The sequence below is a fragment of the Trematomus bernacchii genome, unplaced genomic scaffold (assembly GCF_902827165.1).
Source record: "Trematomus bernacchii unplaced genomic scaffold, fTreBer1.1, whole genome shotgun sequence".
Taxonomy (NCBI): Eukaryota; Metazoa; Chordata; class Actinopteri; order Perciformes; family Nototheniidae; genus Trematomus; species Trematomus bernacchii.
In genome coordinates, this window is record NW_022987771.1 from 2022078 (window position 1) to 2049606 (window position 27529).

Below are 27529 nucleotides of genomic sequence, written 5' to 3' on the forward strand. Positions count from 1 at the left end.
GACCTTTGGAATTAAATAAGAGAGGTCACTGTGACTGTAGTTATCTTAACCCAAAAAATGCATAGTGACCGGGTCAGTGTATGTTTTGGTCATTGGATTTTCTTTTCACAAAAGGATATTCAAAAACAAAAAACGAGCGGATATTTAATTTCACTGCGTTCAAGCCAGCGTCCACTTTGGAAAACACAGTCAAGCCAGCCCGCACGTTATATTGCGGTGCGCGAATATCCTATGCATTACGGTAGAGGCCTGGAAAAACTGCCTTCAAAATAAAAGCGCTTACTCGGTCAATAACAAATATACCTAAAAAACATACCAAAAATATTCATATATACTGGAGATTACATTAAGAAATACGTACTATATAATGTGATCAATAATTATTTAAAACAAACTACGTATAACTACCACTGAGTGAATTTAAAACTTAAGGAGTTTCAAAATAAAAGACCTTTGAAGTCTCATATATGAGCTATCATCCCTCTGTTTTTAGAAAAGAATAAATCAAATACTCTCCAGTATCAAAGACTTATTTCACTTCAGGGTGATAGCAGGACACCCCATCTAGTCACTCAGAGAATATCAGGACAATCTGATGTGCAGTTTCAAAATAAAATACCTTTGAAGTCTCATATATGAGCTATCATCCCTCTGCTTTTAGAAAAGAATAAATCAAAAACTCTCCAGTATCAAAGACTTATTTGACTTCATGGTGATAGCAGGACACCCCATCTAGTCACTCAAAGAATATCAGGACAATCTGATGTACAGTTTCAAAATAAAAGACCTTTGAAGTCTCAAAGAAAAGAATAAATCAAAAACTCTCCAGTATAAAATACTAATATCACTTCAGGGTAATAGCAGTCTGTTAGATAAGCGTAGTCTAATTCCCCCCCCCCCCCCCCCCGGCGGCACTCGATGACGTAGTATGCTTGAAATAGTGGCTCTGCAGCAGCTTTACTCGTGATTGAGAAACACCCACAGACTGCGTGATAACCGAGAGAAGAAGAAGAGAGTGCGCGTGATATAAACAAACAACAAATAGCGTGTGCGTTCCATTTTCACTCTACAACGAGAAGCTCATGGGCAGGGTTCGAGTTATGTGGGAGCCAATGGGAGCTGAGCTCCCATAAGGAGGGGTCTGAGCTCCCACGGACGCAGTGAAATCATACATCTGTGGGGGTCGCTAATACATTACCAACAACCATTATTTTAATCACAAATAATGCATGTGTCAATGTAATGAGTATTATTGAAAAGAAAAACATGTTTTCCAAAAGAACAACGCATCTCTTGAATAACAATATGCCTGCACTGCACCTCTTGCACAATCTATGCCTGTGAGCATGCTGCGCGAGCCGAGATCATGTGTGTGTGCGTAGTTGAACCTTTTCATACAGGGCCGTGGTAAGTAGGGGTGCTGAGGGTGCTTGCAGCACCCCCTGATGGAGGACAGGGAATCTGCACGTCCACAAGATTAATTAAGCAATAGCTCACGACAGGCCGTGGTATATGCTCATTATATCACAGCTAAGGGGCGTGGTTCGGCCCGACGCGAAGCGGAGGGTCGACAACCCCCTTAGCTGTGATATAATGAGCATATATCACGGCCTGAAGTGAGCTATTGCTTTTATAAAACGGTTACCAAGTGTGGCAATATGAATGAAAAATACACACTCTAATTTAAATAGTTGTTATTATTAAATAATGATGTTCAAAATAAAATAGTCCGTCCGTTGCCTTCTGCACAAAACATAGTGCGAGGTGGTTGCTATGCAACAACACTAACAACAGCTAGCGAACATATTAGACAGAGAGCGTTGATCCATTATTTGGCTATTTATTTACATTAATGTGTATGTTGCCGTTTATTGTGCACCCACTGAAAAACTGTCCAGCATCAGTAGCATGGCTTACGTGGTTACTTGTATAGGCTGAGGTTGTTCTAGGCTGTTGCTTGGCGTGGCGAGAATATTGCTCCACTTTCTCCGGTCCCCGAGATTCGGCTTCCAGTAGCTCTGGAGAGAGCTTTCGCACCTGTGGCCACTAACGGTCATAATTTCTCTGCTTTGTTTCAAGACCCGCATCAGAAAGCTTTTGAATGGTGATACTTTTCCAGTTGGTCTACCTGCTCTTCACGACGCTCTACATGTCGTCGTTTAGGTGCTTTTTGTTCTGGAGATAGGCACTGCTCAATCCACTCCTCCATAGTAAGACACCCCCCCCCCCCCCCGGAGGTCGAAGTTAATCTTAAATGTTTTTGCGGACCTTTTTGATTACAGATTTGTAAACATCGTTGCTCGCATTAAAAGTAGCACAATTCATTATGTCAAACCTTGGAAAGTATCTAAATATCCCTGCCCTAATGCCAAAGGAACTGCACACTGAATATGTTTTTGCCGTTTGATGTCTATGTCTGAACCGTTGCGTAAAAAGGAGGGTTTCTGCTCCGTTACTTCTCCGCTGCTTTCTTGTTCCAGTTTGAAAAGCAAACTGCAAGCAGTTTGCTTTTCAGCCCAACTGTATACTGTTTATCTCAGACGCGGAGGGATACTGAGTTGTTGTGAAAAGTAACTTACAATTCTACCCGTGGTATACGCTCAGTATACCACGGCTAAGAACCAATCAGATTGCTTGATTTTACTTGTCCGTTTTATAAATGGAAATATAATACAAATATAATACAAAAAAAAAAAAGATTCGGCCTTGATGTTCACATTCATAATTAAGTAAAGATAACACCCTTTTCACCCCGGTTACATTTGCCCTGAGAGGCTCAGTGAGGTAAAGGACTCTGAGTGTTTAGATAGTTCACTTTAGTCTAAGTTATCACAGTGTGTCTCAAACGGTTTTATCACAATTTATGTAAACAAATATTTCCAAGGCACACCTTTATAATTATTAGGATAAATAAAAACAGGTTTGAAATCATTCCAATTTATAAAACGGACACGTCAAATCAAGCAATCTGATTGGTTCTTAGCCGTGATATACTGAGCGTATACCACAGGTAGAATTGTAAGTTACTTTTCACAACAAGTCAGTATCCCTCCGCGTCTGAGAAAAACAATATACAGTTAAGCAGCGGAGAAGTAACGGGGCAGAAACCCTCCTTTTTACGCAGCGGTCCAGACATAGACATCAAACGGCAAAAACATATTCAGTGTGCAGTTCCTTTGGCATTAGGGCAGGGATATTTAGATACTTTCCAAGGTTTGACATAATTAATTGTACTACTTTTAAAGCAAGCAACGATGTTTTCAAATCTGTAATCAAAAAGGTCCGCAAAAACATTTAAGATGAACTTCGACCTCCGGGGGGGTCTTACTATGGAGGAGTGGATTGAGGAGTGCCTATCTCCAGAACAAAAAGCACCTAAACGACGACATGTAGAGCTACGTGAAGAGCAGGTAGACCAACTGGAAAAGTATCACCATTCAAAAGCTTTCTGATGCGGGTCTTGAAACAAAGCAGAGAAATGATGACCGTTGGTGGCCACAGGTGCGAAAGCTCTCTCCAGAGCTACTGGAAGCCGAATCTCGGGGACCGGAGAAAGTGGAGCAACATTCTCTCCACGCCAAGCAACAGCCTAGAACAACCTCAGCCTATACAAGTAACCACGTAAGCCATGCTACTGATGCTGGACAGTTTTTCAGTGGGTGCACAATAAACGGCAACATACACATTAATGTAAATAAATAGCCAAATAATGGATCAACGCTCTCCGTCTAATATGTTCGCTAGCTGTTGTTAGTGTTGTTGCATAGCAACCACCTCGCACTATGTTTCGTGCAGAAGGCAACGGAGGGACTATTTTATTTTGAACATCATTATTTACTAATAACAACTATTTAAATTAGAGTGTGTATTTTTCTTTCATATTGCCACACTTGGTAACCGTTTTATAAAAGCAATAGCTCACTTCAGGCCGTGATATATGGCCATTATATCACAGTTAAGGGGGTTGTCGACCCTCCGCTTCGCGTCGGGCCGAACCACGCCCCTTAACTGTGATATAATGGCCATATACCACGGCCTGTCGTGAGCTATTGCTTAAGTATACTATAGGACAGTAAACCAACAATATCCTTTAAAACTGGAGAGATTAAAAAATATGGATAAATAAATAAATAAATGTTAACTGGTAAAATAAGATATAAATGAACCAGCAAAAATCTTGCCTAGAGCAGCAAATTGGTCAGAACCGGCCCTGGTGTCATCCCCACAGCACCCCCCATTCGAAACATGTTCCCGCGGCTATGTACAACAATACGCCCAAGCTGCCCCTCCTTAAAAAAATGACAGCTAGTATCTACCTCATTGTTTTGTTTTTAGAAAAACAAAAACTAGGTGTGTCTTGTTCTTGTTCTATCAGATGTTTAATGATTCAACATGTTTTTACACTTTCCTGTTTAGATTCTGCCTCGTGTTTGTTCTCCTTGGGCTGTATGGAACAACATGTTCTATTCCAATGCTCAATTGCTCTAGGTCGGATTTCCTACTAACGTAATAGACACTTTGGACATTTATTAATCCTAGTAGATTGTGAGTCATCATAGGCAAGACGAGGCAAGTTTATTTATATAGCACCTTTCAACACAAAGCAATTCAAAGTGCTGTACACAAATATAAGACAATAAGATCTAACAACACTAACATGTGTAGTCAAATTTGTCTGAAAATGATTTAGAAATGTTGCTTCATTTGGATGGAAAATTTGCGAGGCGAAAATGTACCTCACTCTTAGTTTATGAAATCATCAACTCACTATATAAAAAAATGAAAATTGGCATCAACAGCACGAAAACAAAACCGGTTGCAACCATGTTGTCAAAGTAGCAGCAAAAAGAGCCAATGTGATGTACTGCCCGCTTGTTTGTTTGAGAGCTTGAACAACTACTGACAAGTGAAGAAATGCATGGATGAAATGTTGATGTGTGGTTCAGTTGCCTCTATATGCATTGAATACAAACTGATGATTATTTGCGATGCATTTATGTGAAGCAGTATTTTATTGGTGTTGCTGGTTAAGATAAGTATGATGTAACTATTTTAAAGACTAATATGTAGCTTTATCAATAATGCCGTGCCACATTTTATAAGCTATTTGTTTTGAATGTAAAGTAGTGAAGTGGGAGTTTAAACTAACAGAGATTTATGCCCGGGCAGCCGAAAATATGTTTTGTGTGCACACTTTTGGGCCTTTGGGGACTCCGTAGAATCACCGCAGACAATTACATTTCAGGAAGTTACTTTGAAACTTGCATGTAAAGTTTCACGCTATGTTTTGCTAAATGAAAGTTAAAACGTTTCACTATCAGTCTGATTGATTTGTCTGATTGATTTGTCTGATTGATTGATTTGTCTGATTGATTTATTGATTGATTGATTGATCGATCAGACAAATCAATCAGACTGATAGTGAAACGTTTTAACTTTCATTTAGAGAGAGAGATCGATCGATCGAGAGAGATCGATCAATCAATCGATCAATCAATCAGACAAATCAATCAATCAGACAAATCAATCAGACAAATCAATCAGACTGATAGTGAAACGTTTTAACTTTCATTTAGCAAAACATAGCGTGAAACTTTACATGCAAGTTTCAAATCGATCTCTCTCTCTCTCTCTCTCTCTCTCTCTCTCTCTCTCTCTCTCTCTCTCTCTCTCTCTCTCTCTCTCTCTCTCTCGAGTTGATTCAACTTCTTAATGTCAGTCTAAATAATACAATTATGTTGGTGCATCATGGCATGTGGCTCATTAAAAAAAAGTACAGCTATTATCTACCTCTTGTATAACTGGTCGGCCCCACCTGCATTAGCACAATGGACGAAACAAATACATTAAAGTAAAACCACTTTCCAGCAGTACATTGTAAAAGCTGTTGATACAACTGTTCACATTCATAATTAAGTAAAGATAACACCCTTTTCACCCCGGTTACATTTTCCATTTGCCCTGAGAGGCTCAGTGAGGTAAAGGACTGTTTAGATAGTTCACTTTAGTCTAAGTTATCTCAGTGTGTCTCAAACGGTTTTATCACAATTTATGTAAACAAATATTTCCAAGGCACACCTTTATAATTATTAGGATCAATAAAAATAGGTTTGAAATCATTCCAATGTCAAATTGGTCAGAACCGGCCCTGGTGTCATCCCCACAGCACCCCCCATTTGAAACATGTTCCCACGGCTATGTTTTCATATTTAAGTTTGTAGCGAGTAGAGGGCTGCTGGCAGGCCCAGACTGGCCATCTGGAGGTTTCCCGATGGCCTTAATGTAGGCTATTGTGAACGCAACGCTGCGCAAATGTGGGTTTGCCTCACACAGGGTGACTGTCTGTCTACATGATGTGGCATCTGTTTCATATGGGTGTTTCCATAGATCTAGTCTCTTTATTTTCCCCTCAAAATGCACCAGATTGATGCATTTAACTCCAAAATTAAAAAAATATCTTACCAGGGGGGGCATGCCCCCGGACCCCCCTAGATGATTTGAGGTCCACCCCCAAAATATGTTCACATGGATAGGTTCCCAAATACATTTGCAATTTTTTTTAAATAGTAACCCCTGTCCATATGTTTATTATTGGTGTGTGTGTGTGTGTGTGTGTGTGTGTGTGTGTGTGTGTGTGTGTGTGTGTGTGTGTGTGTGTGTGTGTGTGTGTGTGTGTGTGTGTGTGTGTGTGTGTGTGTGTGTGTGTGTGTGTGTGTGTGTGTGTGTGTGTGTGCGCGTGTTAGTTTCAAAGACCCCATAGAGCTCAGTTTATAACTCGAACCCTGCTCATGGGGCTTTCCCGAACCTGTGTCGAGAGCTGGAGTTAAATTAAATCTCAGATTTGCCTTCTTAACACTAGAACCGCCAATCGGGTCAATTTGACCCAGAGCTGTTTTTTATTGCGTGTAACTTTTTTTCAATAAAATATTAAAGTCTTCCAGTCCGTGACTTTTCCTGAAAGTGTGTTATGTAGCACCCTATGTTGTTAAAAATGGTCAATATGAAGTCAGATTGAAGAAATTGCCCTAAAAATTGCCATTTATACCTATTTCCGCCCAGCGGGTCATATTGACCCCACCCCTTTTCATATAAACATGACGTGTTGCTATAGCAACACGTTTTGTCTACTGCGGTTCCTTATAGATTGAGAGATAGATTGAGAGAGATAGATGGATAGATATATTGATAGATAGTTATAGATAGAGAGAGAGAGAGAGATAGAGACAGTCTGTAGTGAAGGAGTGCGCTCCCGCTCACGGGAGACTGCTCGCGCTGCGCTCCGCAGCAAACAGCTGTGGGGCGAGTTGAAAGTACGTTATGCTGGTGGCGGTGTCTAAATAATGCTTCCGGGCCAGCGGGCCATTTATAATGTCGAGCCCTGAGAGTCCACAGATTATATTGGTATACGTTTCATCCCTGTGCGATCAAAACTCACTGTTCAATAAAAGAACATTTTACCTTGAAAATCAATGCATTCTAATAGCGGGTCAATTTGACCCAGGTGGCGGTTTTAGGTATAAAAAAAATCTCTGGCGGTTCTAGTGTTAATAGTTTGTTTGGGTCCCTCACTTCCGTTTCGCTTCTCATGCACTGATTCGCTAGCTGAACAGCCAATCAGAGTGATTTCTTTCGCCGACTGCCTTTGGGCGGTCGGGTCGGCTGAAAAGACCCGACGGTGCGGGACACACCAATCCGAGTATTGGGTTGGTGTGTCCGTACCTTTAAGTAGGCGGTGTCGGCTACTAACGGCTCGACAGTGACGTCAGAGTCTAACTCCCGCCTGCTCCAAATAAGGGCAAAGAGGCGGAGCCGAGGCGGGACCTCCTGTTACCGAGCTGGAAGTTCCAGAGCTAGCTGAGGCTACCAAGCTAAGCTAACATGCATGTCTCTCTGTGCTCCCCCCATGAAATAACAACACACTTTCACACCACTGCATCACTACAATACTGCGCCATGAATTGGACACAGTAGATCTTTGTTTAATCGATATGATACGTTCACTTGATATAATTCATTATATAAACTTTAGTCACTTTTATTTACTCGTAAACATCACATTTATAACAACTACCTTTACCTCCATGATTTAGGCTATATTTTAACCTTTAACCCACAAAAACAGCTACCAACAAACAGAATTGTGCTCTGAAATCAACTCACCAACATTTTCTTCACAAACATAGCCACAACTCTTGTAAATAAATTACCCTCCCACTCAGGGCTTTTTGGAGTAGATCACATCATGACCTACTACAAAAACCTAGGGGTACGCAAAGATGATTTCAGTCTAGCAAGGGTAACAACAGCAGAGGTACTCATTAAACTGAGCGCCCTCAAACCTAACAAGGCCACTGGCCACGACAATATCCCCTCCAAATTCCTCAGAGACACAGCAACCGCCATCTCACCAGTCATAGCTCACATAATTAACCTCTCCATAAAACAGGGAAAAGTACCCAAAGACTTCAAAATTGCAAGAGTAACCCCCCTGCACAAAAAGGGCAGCAAATTGGACCCAGGCAACTACCGCCCTGTTTCTATACTTAACTCCATCTCGAAAGTCATGGAAAAAATAGTATATGAACAGGTCGAAAAGTACCTCGCGGAAAAGAAACTAATCTATGAATTTCAATCTGGCTTTAGAACATCCCACTCCACTGACACATGCCTTTATTTGAACGACCACATCAAACAAGAGGTGGACGAGGGTAAATACTGCGGCATGGTGTTGCTGGACCTACAAAAGGCTTTCGACACTGTCAATCACCCCATTCTTATTGACAAGCTAAAAGCAATTGGTTTTGATAAACTATCGGTGAGCTGGATGCAATCCTACCTGGAGGGGAGAGAACAGATGGTGGAGGTAAACGGTACTCTGTCCCCCCCCCTCCCAGTGAGCTGTGGTGCTCCACAGGGAAGCATATTAGGTCCGTTACTGTTCCTAATTTATGCAAATGACATGTCATCAGCATGTGACTGCAACTTGTTCCTGTTCGCGGACGACTCAGCCCTACCTGGCTCGCCGATAATAAATTATCATTACACCTGGGTAAAACAGAGTCCATTCTCTTCGGTTCGAAACATAATCTCAGCAAATCCGACGACTTCTCAGTTGCAGTGGGTGACATTATTGTCACAAGTAAGAAGGAAATTACATACCTAGGATCTATTCTTGAGGCAAACCTCTCCTGTGACAAAATGGCATCCAATGTAATAAAAAAAGTCAATCAAAGAACTAGATTCCTATACCGGATCTCCTCTCTGGTAAACAAAAACACCCTGAAAACTCTGGCAGGAGCACTCATTCAAGGGTACTATGACTATGCTTGCACGTCATGGTACCATAGCACCTCCAAGGCGCTAAAAATAAAACTTCAAACATCGCAAAATAAACTGGTCAGACTACTGCTTGACCTTTCATCTAGAACCCACCTCACCTCTGCCCACTTTGACAACCTAGGATGGCTTAGAGTAGACGACAGAGTACAGCTACTTGCAATGGGCCTGGTCTACAAGATCCACTACACCTCTATGGTACCCATGTACATGTCAAAATTCTTCCCAAAGGTCAAGGAATACCATGATCATAACACCAGAGGGAGCTCCACAAATCATGTAAAACCCAGATTTGGCACAAAAAATGGGGAATACACGTTTCGCAATTATGCCACATCAAGGTGGAACGCTCTTCCCACAACTGTAAAGGAAAGTAAAAATATACTTACCTTCAAAACCTCTCTTAAAGAGCACCTTCGGGGGAAAGCATTGCAAAACTGGCCCCGGTAATGGTACAAATCTCAACCTGTCGTACAATGGACAGCTTCCCCCCCCCATCTATGTATATACTCGCATTTTAGACTCTGTTACTAACTGTATATCTGTAGACTTGGTATGTCTTAAATGTCCGGTTAGGATGTATTAGAACGAAATCTAAAATGAAAATTGTAAATAAGCCATCTGTATGTAAAAACTCACCTGTATGTAAATTGTAAATAAGCCATCTGTATGTCAAATATGTCTTATATGTCTTAAATGATATGATGAATTGGAAATGGGGGACCCTGATGTAAACAAGACGAAAGTCTTTCTCTGGTCTGCATCCCCTTAACAATTGTATGTTTTGAGCTGTACTGTACTGTACCCAATATACAAGCTGTTAATAAACTTTTCAATCAATCAATCAATCAAACCATAGTGGCAGTCAAACTTGTCCCGTTTGAATAGTGGTCCGGAGAGATGTTAGAAACTAAACTGTGTTTTGAATGCTTTTGACTTTTATAATGTGTGTCTGCAGGGACCTTTGAAACCGAATTAGAGGAGGATGGTCATCGTTCGAAGAAGCCACCGGTCTTAGTGTTTGTTTGAACCCAGCAAATAAATACTGGAACATACAGAGTAAAGGTTATAATTCAGAATAGATTTAGGATTGGCAAAAACAGACAATATGGAAATTATCTTTTTATTCGCTTTTATTAGTTTTATTCTTGGTCGTCTTTACAACAAACAAAAACAGGCAGTGAGTTCTGTTGAGAAGCCAGAGAGGGATTACATCTGCATGTCTCTCCCTCCTCCCCCTAAGAAATCACATCAGACTTTCACACCACTGCATCACTTCCCTACTGCGCCATAAATTGGACACAGTTGAGTCGGGTCGTTCCTCTTGTGCACTATGAATTCACAAGCCGCAGAGTTGAAAACTGACACACAGTCTGAATCAAACCGTGTGGGGGTTGAAAACCTGCAAAGACACAGTCAACAGTGGAATATGTAACTACAAAAGTCAAATATAAATGCTATCCAATTAAAAATCTGAAATGATTTGGCATGTGTACTTACGCTTGGCAACATTCAGTGCAGCTACAGTCGAAACATTCACTGTTTCTCCATGTAGATCCAATTGGATGCCAGGTATTATCACTGACGTCCTGACATTGGGTCATGCCTATTTGTGGAAAGGAAACGTTTTACACATTTTAAAACAGTTTTGTATTTACTATAAATATTCTGTGAGTGTGTGTTTTTCTCTTCTTTTACCTGGTGTTACGGCCTTAGCGTAACATGAAGCATCTGATCGCGACGCCAAAGCACAAAACAGCAAAGCCAGAGCCAAATATTTCTGCACAGGGAAAAAAGGAACAACGATTTACCATTTGATATCAGCATCCACATAGGCTATGTATCTTAGCAAGCATTTGGCAAAAATCAGGCAAAAACCTTTGGTATACAGTATGTTAAGATATTTTTTGTTGAATATACAATTCATCTGATACGAGTCATTCTTTAAATTGCTCCCATTTTGATAACCCATAATTTGAGGTCCATGCCACAAAATGATACAAACCCAATGATATCACTTTTATTCAGTAGAAAATATAACATTTTTAACATAAAATTATCCATTATTATCCATTATTACCGCTGTACAGCTGCAAATAACATCTGTAACCAGAATTTCAGATTGAGTACTAAAATCCACTCACCATGGTGGCAGTTGAAGTTGTCCAGTCTGAATTGTGTTCAGGTAGGAGGAGAAAAGTTAAAGTGTGTGTTTGCTTGTAGGTCTCTGTATTTTAAACTGTGTATCTGCAGAGACCTTTGGAATTAAATAAGAGAGGTCACTGGAGGTCCCAACAGAAAGAAAAAAATTGTGACCGTCATTTTCCCTGAAAGCCTTGTTATTTTTAAGATTTCACAATCCTAGTTCTTTGTTAACAACTTATTTTACTTGAAGACGGGAAATATCTAAATTGTTTGGTGGCATTGGGGAAGACGTGTACAACATCTTTAAGGGGACAAATATGATACAAATTCAAATACACAGTTTTTTTACTCATATTATTCATGTTTTATGGTGGAGAAATATATATGTGGTTCTTGGAAGATATGTCTGAATCTTGAAGTCAGATCATCTCTTCTTTTGTAGATAGATTTTTACCATTAAAAACATTTAAATAAATAAAACAAATAAATGTAGCCTTTAAACCATGTAAATATGGGAAATGGATTTCACAGAAGTTCATCAATTTTAGAATAACATTTAAAAAATCATCCAATCATAGCGAATTCAGAGTAAAAATATGCACAACGTAACACAATATAAAACAATACATATGTAATGTGTTTATTCAAAAGTATATTATGTCAACTTCTCCCGCGAAAAACTGCTGTTAAATGGATCCATCACTTAAACCTAATTTTCTGAAACCTCGAAGCAAACTCCTTCGAAAAACATCTTTGTCCAAAACGTGTTTAGTTTACCACAGAATATTATTTAAAGATGCAGATTCCGCTGAAATCCTGTCCACGTTTTGCGTCACTCACAGACGCGCCACAAACTGGGTTGCCAGTTCTGTTGAAAATGCAGCCCTGACTATCCCCTTGTTTTCAACGGCCCGGAAAAGGGGGTTTTGGAGCTCAACACGGCAACAAATCGCACAACAAAAGGAAGTGAGGCTTGTACGCACTAATCATTTTTGTTTTTTAAAACGTGTAGAATTAACAAAAATACGAGCTTGTTGTGATTTATTTGGATCAAAATAAGAGTTGAAACCGTCTCGACCAACATGGAGTTATAAAGCGTAAAGGTGAGCAACGAAACAGCGATATTAGGGTAGCTTTTAGCATGCTATGCTAACATTAGCATGCCAGGCCAGCCAGGCCAGCCAGCCCCTTTACACAGCGTTAACATTATTGATGCATATTTAGGTAACATCCACGCAAAGTTATCATATCTAGGCTACGTTTTAATAGTTTGGAAGTTGTATTACACCTAAAACAGTTTTAGATTTTAGAATTAGATTATAAAAAACAATAATAATACCCTGTACATGGCAATGGGTGGAGCTCACTGTGGACAAAGCACCAGCATGTGGGCTTACACTAACATTAACGATTATTTCAAAGGTTTTATTGCCTTTAAAAAAAAATCATAATGGTTTTAAAAGTTCTACTATATTGTTTTAATTCTTGGTAAACAGGTTCAAAATGTAATATCTTAAGTCCCACACTTCCTTTAACAATGAAACATAAAACAAATAAAAAATAGTTGCAGAGGAACCGAATAGAATAAAATGTGCAGGTAAATGCATAAGAATTCAACTAGGCTATATACATGTAAAATAGAATAAAAGCAAAGAGATGAGCTAAAAACAGAATGTAAAATGTAATACTGTACAAAGATAAAATACTGGTTATTGTAGTAATAAATAAATACATCTGTGAAATGCAGATTGATGCATAGAAAGTATCGAGGCACTTCAGAGGTCAGGAGTTCATCAGGCTTATTTACCTCTGGTGGATTATTTCTCTGATCAGCTAATCTTAAGGATATTTCCTCTTTTAGTCTATAACATTTAAGAGAGCACAGCATTTGATCTTACCAGAGTCCAAAGTTATATTAAATGTCTTGTTTTGATCCAACACTTACATTTATGAAATGTAGAACTGTTGAGGTTGATTTTATTTTAAATCAGCATATTTTATTTTTTCAAAGGCATGATTCAGTGCATTTTAATATGTCTATTTGATTATTTAAAATTGTTGCCCCATAACAACGCAATAACAACCTTATAGAAATGTCTCACAGGCTGATGTGATTTAGTGAAGCACTTCGATAAAGTAAGGGGACTTGCTTAATGCATTTATTTACAGGTATTTAGTCCTCGTGAATTATAAATATATTAAGCCCCTTGGTGGAATGTAACAAAAGCATTGTTTCTTTTCTCAGCATATCTCAAATAATCAATTTTCCTCCTCTTTGCCAGATTGGTCTGAATCCCAAGTTGCCGAGCTCTTCCCGGGTCCCTTTGGGGCCCAGGAAGAGGATGCATCGAGGCGGGGATAAAGACTTCCAGATATCAGCACGGAAGATGGGAACATCCCTGCTTTTCCAGCTGTCGGCACATGAAAGAGAGCTGGATTTGGTATTTCTGGACCACAGCTACGCCAAGCCCTGGAATGCCCATCCAGACGCCAGCAGCGCCCGGCCCACACGGACGCTGTTTGTTACCCCTCGTCGCCAGCCTGAACCCGTGTCGTGAGTCAAATATATCCTATTCATAAACAACCATAACAACATATGGAGGCTGTCCAACCACATCATCTATGACCACATTACCATCAAATCGGAGATACAGGGTCCCGCGATTGAATAAGTTCAGACTGAAGCACTCCTTTGTGCACTAGTCAATCCTCAAATGAAATACAGAGCCAAATCCCAGGTGAAATGTACGATAGAATAGAATCCTTTATTGTCATTATACAGGTACAATGAGATGAGTAGAGCTGCTCCTTTTTTTAAGGTGCCATCAAAAATACAAAAAACAAACGAGACGTAGAACATTTACGAGAAGACAACATACAAACAACAAGCATTCATATTTCAATATACAGATAAAGTGCAGGAATATATCGGTTTAAGTACAAATAAATATGTTTGAATGTGTGTTAGAGGGTCTTTGAGAATGTTATCTTTTTAATGATCGTGATGTTTTATTAAATGTTCCTTTGTATTGTGTCTTAATGTTTGCCCTTGTTGATGTTGCAAATGGAGCTGCTGTGATGCAAAGGTTTCTGCTGTAACTTGATACCCTTGTCTTTGTCTGCAGAGACCCTGATTCTCTTCTGGACGTGGAGACGGTGACACCGAGACCTGTTCCTCTGTATGATAATCAGAAAGCTCTCAGTGTGATGAAGGAGTGTGAGCGACATGTTCTGTTTGCTCGTACCGTCGCTGAGAGCCCCCCACCCCCCGATGACTGGGAGGAACATGTAAACAAGTAAGCAATCATCTGGAGCAATCCACTGTTCATTTGTTATTGACTTTACACTTGTGTAGAAAGTATCTATGTTAAAGTACATTTTTTTGATGTTTTTATTATTCTGTTTCAGGATTGGATGGTCAGTGGTCCAGAACAAGCTGTTCAACAAAGTCCTTAAAGCTTTACAAGCTGAAAGACTAGCGCGTCTTGCCAATGAACATGTAAGTTTAGCTCATAGCTAATACTGTTCTCAAGCAATATGCATTTTAAAGTTGTTTTTTTTGTTCAAGCACCATTTGTAAGCGATGGATTGAAATGGTTATTATTCTCTGAAATCAGTTATTGCAGAGTTATGGTTTGCCATTTGCTTAGTCTATATAACATAGGCACAAATGTATTGTGCATTGGCGACTGGACTTTAAAGAGTATATAGCTTACGTTACGTTTTTATTGGATTGCCGTTATAAACATGAGGATTGTTTTATACATAATGCACCAGACAAATCAATGCAGCCCTATCTCGGAGGCTGTTGCCCTCTTTGGAGTAAACATATCATTTTGCCAAGGACAAAACCTTGACCCTTTGTTTTGGACACTAAAAGCACTGATATAAGTTTGTAAAAACAGGCCAACAAATAAGAGAGTAAATCATTAACAATATAACAAATTAGTGACTACAGCCTAACATTTTATAGTCTGCATTATTGGGGCCCAGTTATTCTCAGTTTCACGTTTCTAAAGTTAAGGCAAAGCGTCTTCTTGTGAAGTCATATGTGAATCTAAAGCCATTTGTAAATTGGCCCCTTTGGGCTCTTGCTTCCTTTAGGCTTCCAATGAGCCAATCTTGCGGAGGATAGCCGTGGACAACTGTGCCAGGAAGGTGCGCCATGCATTAGCCAGTGTGAGCTGGGACACCAAACTGACGCAGTGGTTGCACACTACCATGATTGAGTCCTTGAGCCTGGCGATGCTAGCTGCCTACCTGGATGTTCTGCAGACTCTCAAAAGCAAGGTATGATGTGTGCAGTTAAAAGACATGTAAGAAATATTTCCCCTCGGATGTCTGCAGCAGTAAAACAAGATCTGAGATGTTTGATTCATTACTTTCTGCCTCTTTGTGTCTTGGAAGTTGCCGTTGCTGATTGACAGAATGTTGCTAACGACTACAAAGACCGGCGCTCCAAGTGCCGAGGCCCTGTCGCTGCTGCTGAAACGGCCCTGGGACCCAGCTGTTGGAGTCCTGTCGCAAAACAAACCGGTAACACTAAACTATTGCAATAGAAAGCTTGTTTATTTGAATTAGGACAAGGACAGATCTATCTATCCATCTATCCATCTATCCATCTATCTATCTATCTATCTATCCATCTATCCATCTATCCATCTATCCATCTATCCATCTATCCATCTATCCATCTATCCATCTATCCATCTATCTAAAAAACAAATGTATCTCATATTCTTCTCTCTTGTTTCAGAGCAAGCTTCATGGATCCCCTCTCATCCTAATTGCACCATCAAGCCCAACCAATCCCGCGCTCTCTACCTCGCGGCGAATGAGATTCTGGCAGTCTCAGCTGTCGTGTTTGGGAAAGGTCAGTCAACTTTATATCTGTTACTCGCCATTTTGATTATTCATAATCCCAGGAAAGAACCTATAACAACTGTTCCTATCTCAGGTCATTCCAGTGCACAGTCACGTCAGCAGCGGAGCCAATATTGGCATCACACAGTGTCTGGAGCACATGTTGGGCACTGTCAGGGCAAAGGTCATGGAGGTAGGATGTTCTGCCCTTATTTGCTACTTATGTGATTTTGGTTGTTTAGCTTACCAGAAAGTTAATGATCCAACCTTTTATTTCTGTTTAATTTGGGAAAACAATATGTTTCGTCAACACTTCAGGATTCATGTCTGAAGGCAAAATGGAGGATAGTACCATGTTGAATACAGATTCTGTTTTATTTTGTACATTATATGTATGCAGATGTAATCATTACGTTATAAATGTAACCACCAGGTTCACAGTCACTTCCCCCACAAACCCATTATCCTGGTTGGCTGGAATACGGGTGCTCTCATCGCCTGTCACGTAAGGTTCCTTATAACTTATTGCAGCAATGTTATGTGAGGCTAAACAGTTCCCCCCCCCCCCCCCCCCCCCCCCATTCTTTAAAGCACCACTTGTTATAAAAACAAATGTATTACAGGTTTCCCTAATGGAGTATCTGACCGGTGTGGTGTGTCTCGGCTTCCCCCTGCTGACAGTCAACGGGCCACGAGGGGTAAGCAATCATATTTCAATCATAGAGTGGTGCAGGGATGACGTATTTTTGTAGGCCGACCCGTAAGTAAGCTGCGCATGGGTTCCCTCGACAAAAAAGCTATGGCATTTCTCCATAGGATTTTGGAGTATTGTAAAAAATAAGATCTGTGGAAAACAAACCTGTTTGATAAATCCACATTTTGTTCACCCTGATAATCTCCACATGTCTACCCTTTACAATTTTCGAATCATAAATCTAATCGATAGATTATTCTCTGTAGGGTAGACATGTTGAGATTATCTTACTTCCGGGTCGGCCTACAAAAATACGTCATCACTGCACCACTCTATTATATGGATTGTTTCTATTGTTTTGTAAATACTTCTTTTATTTCATTCTTTCTATCAGAAAAACTGAACTTGATTTGAATGAATTTCTACCGGTTTGCAGGATGTGGACGACCCTCTGCTGGACATGAAGACCCCCGTGCTGTTTGTGTTGGGCCAGAACGCCCTGCAGAGCAGCATCGAAGGCATGGAGGAGTTCAGAGAGAAGCTGAGGGCGGACAACAGCATGGTGGTGGTGGGGGGATCCGACGACAACCTCAGGTCAGTCACGACCCTTAATGGTGGCTGTAATGGCAACTTTATTGTCCAAATGTCCTATATTCGTTTATTGCCATTACAGGATTATGAGTGATCCAGACGCAGACACATAACAGATGCTTTCCGGTCCTTTGATGCCGTTTAGAATGATGTTTATTGAACGTTTACATTACCAAGGTTTAATTACTGAGTCAATGGTTGTATCTTGAGCATCTGCTGGGCTGGTTAGATCGCTGTGCTCTTCCTCCTGTGTCCTCGGTCTTCCGGTCACCTATGACCCCGTTTATATACTCGGTGCAGCTAACCCCCGCAATCAAGTGTTCAAAATAATATTGCACTATAAATAAAGTAAACTGACATGCCAACAACCATAAAATGGCTCCTACAGTGGCTGTTTAAGCAGCAAGAAATATGAGCTCAGTATAAAGAGTTTAATATGATTCAGTAGTAATTGTAACAGTGAATCTTTTCCCTACACAGGATTAATTCAGCAAAGATGAAATCAGAAGGACTGACGCAGACAATGGTTGACCGCTGCATTCAGGTTCGTCCCTGTAATAGGACTTATATCATTTCTCATTTTGTCCGGGGTGTTTCTAATCCCCTGCAGTACTTTTTTTCAAACTAAAGAACTGCTCTGATGGTGCTAACACACCGTTTTCTTTCTTCCATCACTGTTCTGCAGGATGAGATCTCTGACTTCCTGTCAGGCGTCCTCACTCGAGCGGAGGGTCACGGCCACGGCTCCGGGGAGATGAGGGACCAGGACACCGAGAAGAAGAAAAGGCCTCGGCGGGAGCTTCCCTTCGACTTGGAGAGAGGGCGACCTTCCTCTCCTGCACTCAGACTTCCCATCTCACCGTCAGGTTCAGAGGTCAGTTAGCAGAGGCTACATTCACTGCCATTTATCAACTGGTTGGAAGTGTCATAATGTTCAGCTTTAAAAATAACCGCCAGGGCTGCACCTGATACGAATATTTGAAGTATTAATTATATTTCTAAATGGAATTAAATAATGAACTATTTGATTTTGTGTAATGATGGGAACGTTTTAGAAAAGCGGTCCAGTCATGAAAATCCTATGAAAATAAGAGAAGCGGTTGAGATTCGAAACTAATCACTTCTTCCTCATCCCTTAAATGGTTTCTGTATCCTGGGGTGCACATTAATTTGATGGGCTTTGTCCATGTGATACATGGGTGAAATATTGTGTAATAACAGTGCAATGAGGATGCAACATGGGTATTATATATGGGTGTAATATATAGGTGAAATAAAGCATAATTGTGGGGGAAACTTCTGAAGCAATTGGAAACAGGACTCAGAGAGACACGAGGAGAGCTGGAGCTTTGATGGCAAACACTGACGGTTTATTTGGAGCTTCGGCCGGAGAATTCACAAGACATGTCACGGGCCACGAGTTGACCACACGGTAGAGATGCCACAATCAATTCTGAAGCACCCTCCTGTAGCTCCAGGTTTGAACTAGTTCAGAGTGTAATAATCAACATTCTTCAATAGATAGACTTAACAGCTGAGGACACTGAATCACAATGTGTTGTCGCTTATGGCTCGGGGTCATCTACACCCCGAGAAGGATGTGTTCCAGGTGTCCCACAACAATAACTATCTCTGACCGAGAGTTGCCCGGTCACAAACTGGCAACATCAATAATATGCTAGGGCAGCCCCTCCTTATGGGAGATAACGGCTGATCAAGGTTGGTCAGCTGCGTCAGAGGGCGAAGGAGGACATGCAGGGCAAATGATTCCCCAACAATTATGAAATGCCTATATTCATTAGAAAATAACAATCAATAAGTGCTCGCCCATTTAAGGGTTAAAAAAGTACGGCTTCTCACTTTTTCTCAAGTGCAAAAAATGCTAGCTAATGAGAAATTGTATCTGCCAGACATCAGAATGTCGTTTAATGAAATTCTCATCTTTGCTCAGCTGAGTAAAATAATTTAGAGGAATAAACATGTGCTATACTCTTAGGTTTTCCTGCATCTGGGAGGAATTTTAAAATACAGACCCTAGTGTTGGCTTGCTGCAACCATTTCCAATAATACAAAATGTTTTGAATGAGTATAAATAGCAGTAGGTTTACATGCAGTAGGAATGATTGCCGTCAATGAATCATGAGTCATCTTTTGTTCCTCCTTCTTGCTGTTTTCTCAGGATCTGTCTAGTGTCTGCAGCAGCCCCACGTCCAGTCCCAAACCCAAGACGTCGGGTCTGTCTCCAGCTCAGAAGTCCAGTCTGATCACAGCCACGCAGCTCCTGAAGACACACATGCAGCGCTCGGGCACAGTGCTCACTCACAAGCAGGCTCAAGGTTAGTTCACCACCACACACAACTCCACACAGGGTTCCCGCGGGGTCTTAAAAAGTCTTACATTTGATAATCAGAATTTAAAGCCTTAAAAAGTCTTAAATATGATAAAAAAAAATTGGAAGGTCTTAAATAGGATTTAGACGGTCTTAAAAATGATCGGATTTGAAAGGTACTTCTGTGTTGCGATCAATTTGTATTGAAATAAATCAACATGGAACCAGTAATCACTAACTTTGCACCCCCCCGGACCCTTATCGGAAAACACCCAGCTAGAAACCTAGCAACCAAGCTTCAGCGAGCGAGAGCACGCTCGTGAACCGTTGCGCCGGTGTTATGAATGCCCGCCGAGACATGCATGCACCTCGCGGGAGCGCACACAGCGTAAATAAAGCATAACACGGCATAACACCGGAGCCTCGCTGCGGGGAAACTTTGCCGCTGTTCCGAGTTTGTTCTAATCTGTCAAAATGAAAAGACTGCTTTCAGATTTTTCCGTCATTAGAAAAAATCCGTCATAGATGGAACATATTCGGTTAACGCGACCACTGCCTCCGGGCGACGTTTGGGTCTACGACGTCAACCCTAAAAGCGGAGGTGCTGTGGACGCTAAACACCAATCATACAACAGCAACGATGAAAGATTGTAGCCAAGGCAGCAGAGCTCAGAAGATAGCTCTTGTCACACATACATACACAGAGACACACACACACACCCACACACACACTTTCACGGTTAGGCAGTTTTTTTTATTGTGTGCTGTTATGCTGTTATGTTCATCGTTCTTATGTTGATTGGAATACATTTACTTAATGAAAGTAATTATGGGACATATTTCTTCTTTCATAGCAATTTTCCTTCATTCTTTCTTGCTGTGAAATAGGTCTTAAATTCTATTCAAAGTGGTCTTAAAAAGTCTTACTTTTGAGTTGGTGAAACCTGCAGGAACCCTGTCCACAGCGCACAGCCACATAGTGCACAGTCATTCACCACACTTTTCTGCTGTGTGAGAGATAAGAAAATGATTATGAAGCTTATCGCGTCCCAACATCTGACGGGGCAGGATAGAATGTGACTGATATACTCTCCTCTCATCCACTCTCTCTTCTCTTCCTACGTCTCTCTTTTCCGGCTTTCTTTCCTATTCATTCCAGCTCAGTTTGCTGCTTTTATGAAACAAAACATGCTTGTGAGGAAAAACCTTCCTCCTGGCACTCCTCCTTGTATTTTTGGTAAGTGTCTGTCCCTCTTCCTTTCTCTTTCCTCCGTGCCTTTTGACTTCTTTCTTTGTTTCCATTGCTCTAATGTTATATGAACAGCTCTGGTTTGTCACTAAACACATGGTGGTGTCTACTTTGGATATTACATGAATGAAACACAGAATAGTCATTTGTATTTATTGCTCAAAGTAGATTATTACAGACAGACAGATGTAATATTAAAGGTCACAAGATAAACAAGTGTCCTCAGCACTCCGCTCAATGCCTGTGTTTGTTTGCACGGTGCAGTGCCAGTGAGCAGCGATCAGATGGAGGGCCTGGACAGAGATGAACTGAGGCCCCATGGCAAGAGGAGGCAGGCGCCGAGTCCCACACCAAGCAAAGCCTCCAAAAGAGCCAAGATCAAGGTCACCATCGTTTCCCAAAGCGAGTCAGCAGGGGGCAGCATCAGCCCTGCTGCACAAGAAGGTACACACCCTGCTCTCCTAACCTTATGACAAACACATGACAATATGTAAGCAGTAGTTTGATATGTACTTTGCAGGATTTCTTCTTTGTACTTTGAAAATACTGCTGTTTGTATGATCATAGTAAACAAATACTGTTGTTTTTTTACCTATGGATTGATAAAAGCACTTGTGGGAAACCCTGAATTGGAAAGGTTTTTAGCGGATCACCTTCATACCGATCTAAGAAATGATTGATAAGAAAATAAACCTGTGTTTTTGTTTGGTATACAGTATTGTTAAAGTGAGTAAGTAGGATGAAATGTATTTATTAATTCTTGCAAAAGTTTTGTACCTTTTTAACTGTGGGGTTTCTTTGAGAGTTTGTCCTTGTCCGATGTGAGCGTCTTAGAACAGGGTGTCGTATTCATATTCTGTACGAACTGTAAAGCCTCCTGAGACAAATGTGAAATGTGTGATATGTGGCTATATAACTAAACTTTGATTGATTGATTGACCTGACACAGGTACTACCTACTGCTTGTTTCATAAATAATGACTACATGAAGTATCTTCTTTAATTAGTTTTAAATTAAATCAGCATGATGTTTATTTCTCCCTGCAGTTTCCGGGAAGCCCTTAACGGTGATGTTGGGACAGACTGTGGCAGGAGCCAAGGAGCTCTCTGGACTCCTCACAGGCCATCGGTAAGCTATCCTGCTTCACACAGGCACATTCAGTATCAAACCCCCTGATCCTGCCTACACCCACGCCTACGTTCCCCTCTTTTCGACAAAAGTGTGTCTGGGGATTGACGAGTGGTGTAGTCTGGGAGCTGAGTGATGGCCAAACATCACTTTTTGGGGTAGCTCCTGAGTGGATTGGTGGTTATGTGTGTCACTGCAGGTCTGGTAGTCTCTCAGAGGTTTCTGGTGCCCTGTCGTCAGGCTCCATCTCTTTCAACAGCGTGCAGCCGTGCATGGTATCAGGCTCCTCCACACCAGTCCAGGTGCAAGCTCCGGCTACTGCCCAAGGTATCTGTGTCCTGTCCTGCCCTGCACGCTTGTTAACACTCAACTGTGCGGCTAATCAGCACAGTGACCACTACATAATTCTAACCGCTTTGTAGAGGGAGAATAAACACTGGATAAGAACAGTGTGTGAGGACAACATATTTGATCAACTTCATCATTGATTACCTCTTGCGCCATTGCTGTCTGTCAATGTCCCCAGCCTTACCCTTTGGACACGACTTTTCATACCGTGTGCTTGTGTGTGTATGTGTGTGTTCATCTAGTCTGTGAGGGGATTGGATGGGAGCGGTTTGTCAATATTCCTCCCAAATGTCAGCACCATTGATTTACTGTCTCTGTGTTTGTGTGCAGGGTCTTCCGCCAGCAGTCTGCTTCAAGGCCTAAGTTACAGTCTTCAGGAGATCGTCACCAAAACGCCTAGCTTTCCCTCCACAGATGCCAGTACAGGCAGCACACAGGTAACTATGGCTACATGTTTACATTACATACACGTTTGAATGACCAAAAATGACCTTTTGCTTCATTTAAAGTTCAGTCACTAAGAATTATCTATACTCTACTGGAGCCATTTTCCAAAATAATAAAGGTTAGCTTTACATTGTTGTTTCCAAGTGACTAATAGGCGCACGTTTTAGCGCATTGTAGATAAACAAAAACACATGAGAAATTCTCTGGGTAGATAAAATGGCTGGCATATTTAATATCAAAATGGTCCTTTGTTAAAAAGAATTCTATCTGGATGAGTTTAACTACCCTCACTCCTCGGTCACAAAGAAAGCAATAATGCCAAAATGCAGCTATTAAGACAGAATTGTAGCAACACTCATGGGAGCTACCATCCATAGCAATTCAAGTCGAAACAAACAGACCTGACATTTCAGTTTTGAATGTAAATTGTACAATCAACATGAAAATGAAAAAACTGACAAAAGTTAACTAATAAGACTAAATCATGAAGTCTATTCTCAGTGTTTTAAATCTAACAAGACCTTAAACTGTTTGCCCTCTTCTCCTCCCCCTCAGGCGGTCTGTGGTCGGCCCCAGGCTCAGGTCCTGAGCTCGGCCGGTCCCAGCAGCAGCGTTCTGCTCCGGGCGGTGCCTGTGGTCGCCTCAGGAGGAGCGGCTAAAACCACCGCCATCCACCAGCTGCTCACTAACGGCGGGTTGGCCAAAATAGCCAGCAGCTTGCCCGGCTTGGCGCACATCACCAATCAGACCGCTGGTATGTCTAGAACTGCCAAAACACGACGGCCACGTTGAATGCTCAGAGTTCAATCCCACTTTGTTTTGGAAACACTAGTTCAGGATGTCTGTAGGCCACAGAGAGCCGCAGTACACAACCTTAGAGGGCGGCTCTGTCACCGTGTGTGTAGATGAATGCCTGGAAGAACCTGACTGTTGTGAGGTGTGCAGAGTCGTGCAGATATGCAGCATCAGAGGGCAGATCAGTGCCGCATGATTTATTTTCATGTTCAGAAAGAGCCATTACGGAAATGTGAGGTAGAGTTTGAAGCCTATGTTTGACGCATAATGTTTATGTAGAAGTGGATGCATGTGTAAAATAAATATTAATGAATAAATCCATTTGATACTGAAGAATTGTGAACTAAGTTAAAACCAGTGTGGGTATGATTGACCAACTTTAAAATGATACCCAAAAGTAAAATCCAGATCGCTTTGTTTGTCACATTTGAGCTGCATTTCATGTTTTTGTTATCCATGTTGTAACATTTTGTAACCCTTCCATCAAATCACCTGCTTATAATATCCATATGTATGAATGCTGTCCTCTAACAGAGAAAGGCAGTAACACATTACACATGGCATCACCCGAGCTCTGTTCATGTTGTTACAATAAAGACTGGAATCAAAATCATGTTTTCATTGCTCCTTTTTCTTTCAGTGTCAATCAGTTCTCACTCCTTTTGCCTATTTTTAAAACTCCTAAATGTGCTTTTACCTCTCATTATGTTCATTGTCCAAACCTGCTTTTGATTTGCTTACCTGACCACGAAGCAAAAAGGTTATTCTGATGACTTCCATCACTACTTTTTGACAAGTAAATGGCTCCGCTCCATTTTTACTGAGTGTGTTTGGGGGGTTACGGTAGTGCTGAGCAGTTTTCTTTGTGTGTCATTAGGGCAGAAAGCCCCCACCTCGATAACGGTGACCCTGAGAGGAGCCCAGTCGAGTAGAGTGGGATCTCTCAGCCAAGACTACGAGGCTGTGACGCCGATTCGCACCCTTGAGCCAAAGGTGTGTCTACTTTAAACATCTAACGGCTACCGATAAGGCCACAATTGACTTCAAACTCTTGATGTGATAAGTGTGGCTTTCTGCTTGTTGATCATGCCATATCAGCTTTTAGTGCTTTTCACAGTGCCCACATTGTTTTCAGTCAAACTCATGGTAATTTGTGTTTTGGAAAGCTTGTGAACATCTTAACTGCTATGGCAACTCCAATGCCATTAACCTTTGTGTTGTCCTCCTCCCGGTTTGACAGTTAATAAAAAATATAGTTCAAATCCTTGGCTGTAATGTTTTTAGCCAACTCAATTCCCACGTATTACCACCAGTTTGACTGTCCTTTTTGGAATCAATAGACCTCATTTACACACAAATATTTTACGAAATTGACACCAGAAAAACACGGATGCTATACATTTCAATAAAACACCCGTAATTCAATGAAAGCATGATCAGTATTTCTTCTAGCTAAGAACATGGAACAATCAATGATATTTTTAATAACCCCTTTTATTTATTTTTTGTGAAGACTATTAAATAATGAATATTTATTAACCTGCTTGATGGTTAACCTTTACCCAATTAAGCGTGGTGTTTTCTGGCGTAAAACCTTTTATTTATTTTTTTAAACAAAAAATTGTTAATGCACATACTGAGATTTGTAAGTATTGACAAATGAACACTCCTTATTCCCTATTGTTTGACATTATGAAACCCTAAAGGTCCAAGTGTGGAAAACTGGTTTGACTTGTGTGTTCAAAAAGTCAAATTTTAGAGGCATACGTATTTTGACGGATATTTATTTTCCATATTTTGATGTTTTAATCATAGAAAGCTATATAAAATGCTGCCATAAGTGCAGAGTGAAAAAGACATTATCCTAATCCATCTAAGGCTGTGTACAAGAAGGAGCTGCGCTTATGAAAATATCCTCCCATTATTACTGAAGAGCTGTATGCACTCTAAAGTCTTTGTGCCAAAGAAGTAAATGTCAAACAGTCCTTTGTCTCTAAGACTTTAATTAAAATAGGCTTATTGTTATATTTTCCGCAGTGTGAGTTAATGAATTCCGCTGTGCCCTTCTTCTTACAGCAGTGAAGGGTTTCCATGTGGCGTTACACCTGAGGTAAGCTGGGGCTCTTCCTGCTGATGAGACTGTTCCCTCCCTGAGATGATGAACACGCCAACCTGCAACTCTCACAACACCTGGCCGTCCTCCAGAGACTCCCTGCGGAGAAGGAGAAGGCCATGCAGTTGCTGTTGGCTGTGGCTGAATGCTGCGTTGCTTAACCTCTATGTACAGCAGAGGGGCGCTGACTCTGTGTCTCCATGCTTCAGTCTGGGCTCTCTTCTTACACACCTCTGACAGCCAGGAGGAAAACCTGATCTCATGTCATCCTCAAGGGAGGACACTTTATCATGTGAGGATAAACGGCAAAGTACCTGGACTTGGACAGTCTTGCTGCTGACTTTACACCTACATCTTGATCAAAAAACCGTTAGCTTTGCTTTATAAGTGTATATTAATGGAACAATTCACCCCCAAAATGATCTTTTGTATATACATTACTCAGCCCCTTTTACATTGAATTCTTAATGAGGATCTATTATGCTTTTTTTTTTAAATATATTTCCTGAACTGTGTTATATAGGTTTAAGAAAAGCAGATATGTGTCTTTGAATTCATAGTAACCTATGGTGAGTAATTGCTAAACAATTAGTAATTGTGTAGGTGGAGTATCGCTTTTAGTATAAATCCTTTTGCCATCATCTCTTTTGCATCTCATTTATCATAGCCAAAGAGAAGTATGGTTAATAGGAAGGTCAGCTTGAACATTTCTGAATATCTCAACATTTGTGAAATCACAAAATGTAAAGTCGGAGGTTCCATATTGTTTATCACAGTAATTACATCATTACACGATTACAGCGGTTCATCATAATAAGAGCTTGTTTGCGCAGCGGTTTTCCTTCACCGTGACAAACAACTTCACCTTATGATGACCTAAAATATGTTAGAGGGAAACATGTACTTTAACTCAAATAAATGTCAGTATTTGTCACAATCATGTGAATGCAGAGGGTACAAAACATGCATTGAGGCCTGGAATTAAAGTTGTAGTAAAAAGCTGCATTACAGGAAAGGTTGTGTATGATAAACACAACATTTACCATCTGCAAAGTATCATAGACAATTTGTTTGAAACAGCAACAGTAAAAAAAAAATGGATGTGTCTCAAAAACACTCGACTAAGTTCCCTGTTTGCTAATCTAAATATTTGGTCCTCTGTGTTCAACACTTGTATTGAGCAGGCTGAGGAACTCTTATTCAAAATATAATGCTCTCACGCATGATAGTTATACTGCCTTGTTTACAGAAACAGCGTAAATACAGCCCACTCATCGACGCTGACATCCTGTCTTAGATTCCACAGAAAAGCTCTCTGATAAGATAAAGAGACAAGTTATATAAGCCAGCTTTGTGTGTAATAGGCTGGGACGGGGAAACTGATGCCAGTCAGAGAACAACGAAGCTGCTGGCAGAGCCTCATCATCCTCATCTTCATAATAATCATCTGCAGCAGTGGAAATTCACACAATCAATCTGAAGTCTCTTCA

At 40.8% G+C, this 27529-nt stretch overlaps 2 protein-coding genes across 6 annotated transcripts; one reads left to right on the forward strand and one right to left on the reverse strand.

Annotated features, from left to right (window-relative positions):
• Positions 1 to 10445: 10445 nt before the first annotated feature.
• On the reverse strand, positions 10446 to 11596 carry LOC117496913 (beta-microseminoprotein-like). Its single transcript, XM_034148765.1, has 4 exons — positions 11481 to 11596; positions 11035 to 11116; positions 10837 to 10942; positions 10446 to 10738 (listed from the first exon to the last, which is right to left on the reverse strand). The coding sequence occupies exons 1-4, from the start codon at positions 11481 to 11483 to the stop codon at positions 10609 to 10611; spliced, it is 321 nt and encodes a 106-aa protein (XP_034004656.1). The 5' UTR covers positions 11484 to 11596; the 3' UTR covers positions 10446 to 10608.
• Positions 11597 to 12366: 770 nt separating this feature from the next.
• kansl3 (KAT8 regulatory NSL complex subunit 3) lies at positions 12367 to 27138 on the forward strand. Of its 5 annotated transcripts, XM_034148714.1 has the most exons (21): positions 12406 to 12584; positions 13764 to 14035; positions 14607 to 14777; positions 14890 to 14980; positions 15586 to 15771; positions 15889 to 16017; positions 16238 to 16354; positions 16439 to 16537; positions 16778 to 16849; positions 16968 to 17042; positions 17475 to 17632; positions 18110 to 18173; positions 18315 to 18503; positions 19809 to 19965; positions 21472 to 21651; positions 22255 to 22336; positions 22536 to 22663; positions 23015 to 23121; positions 23687 to 23885; positions 24804 to 24919; positions 26003 to 27138. In XM_034148714.1, exons 2-21 carry the CDS (start codon positions 13824 to 13826, stop codon positions 26006 to 26008), a joined length of 2538 nt encoding a protein of 845 aa, XP_034004605.1. In that variant the 5' UTR covers positions 12406 to 12584; positions 13764 to 13823; the 3' UTR covers positions 26009 to 27138. The 5 variants fall into 5 exon arrangements, with proteins under 5 accessions (XP_034004604.1, XP_034004605.1, XP_034004601.1 ...); XM_034148713.1 differs by lacking the exons at positions 24804 to 24919; positions 26003 to 27138 and having other exon boundaries at positions 12367 to 12456; positions 23687 to 24539; XM_034148710.1 differs by lacking the exons at positions 24804 to 24919; positions 26003 to 27138 and having other exon boundaries at positions 12407 to 12584; positions 23687 to 24539.
• The last annotated feature ends 391 nt before the right edge of the window (positions 27139 to 27529 follow it).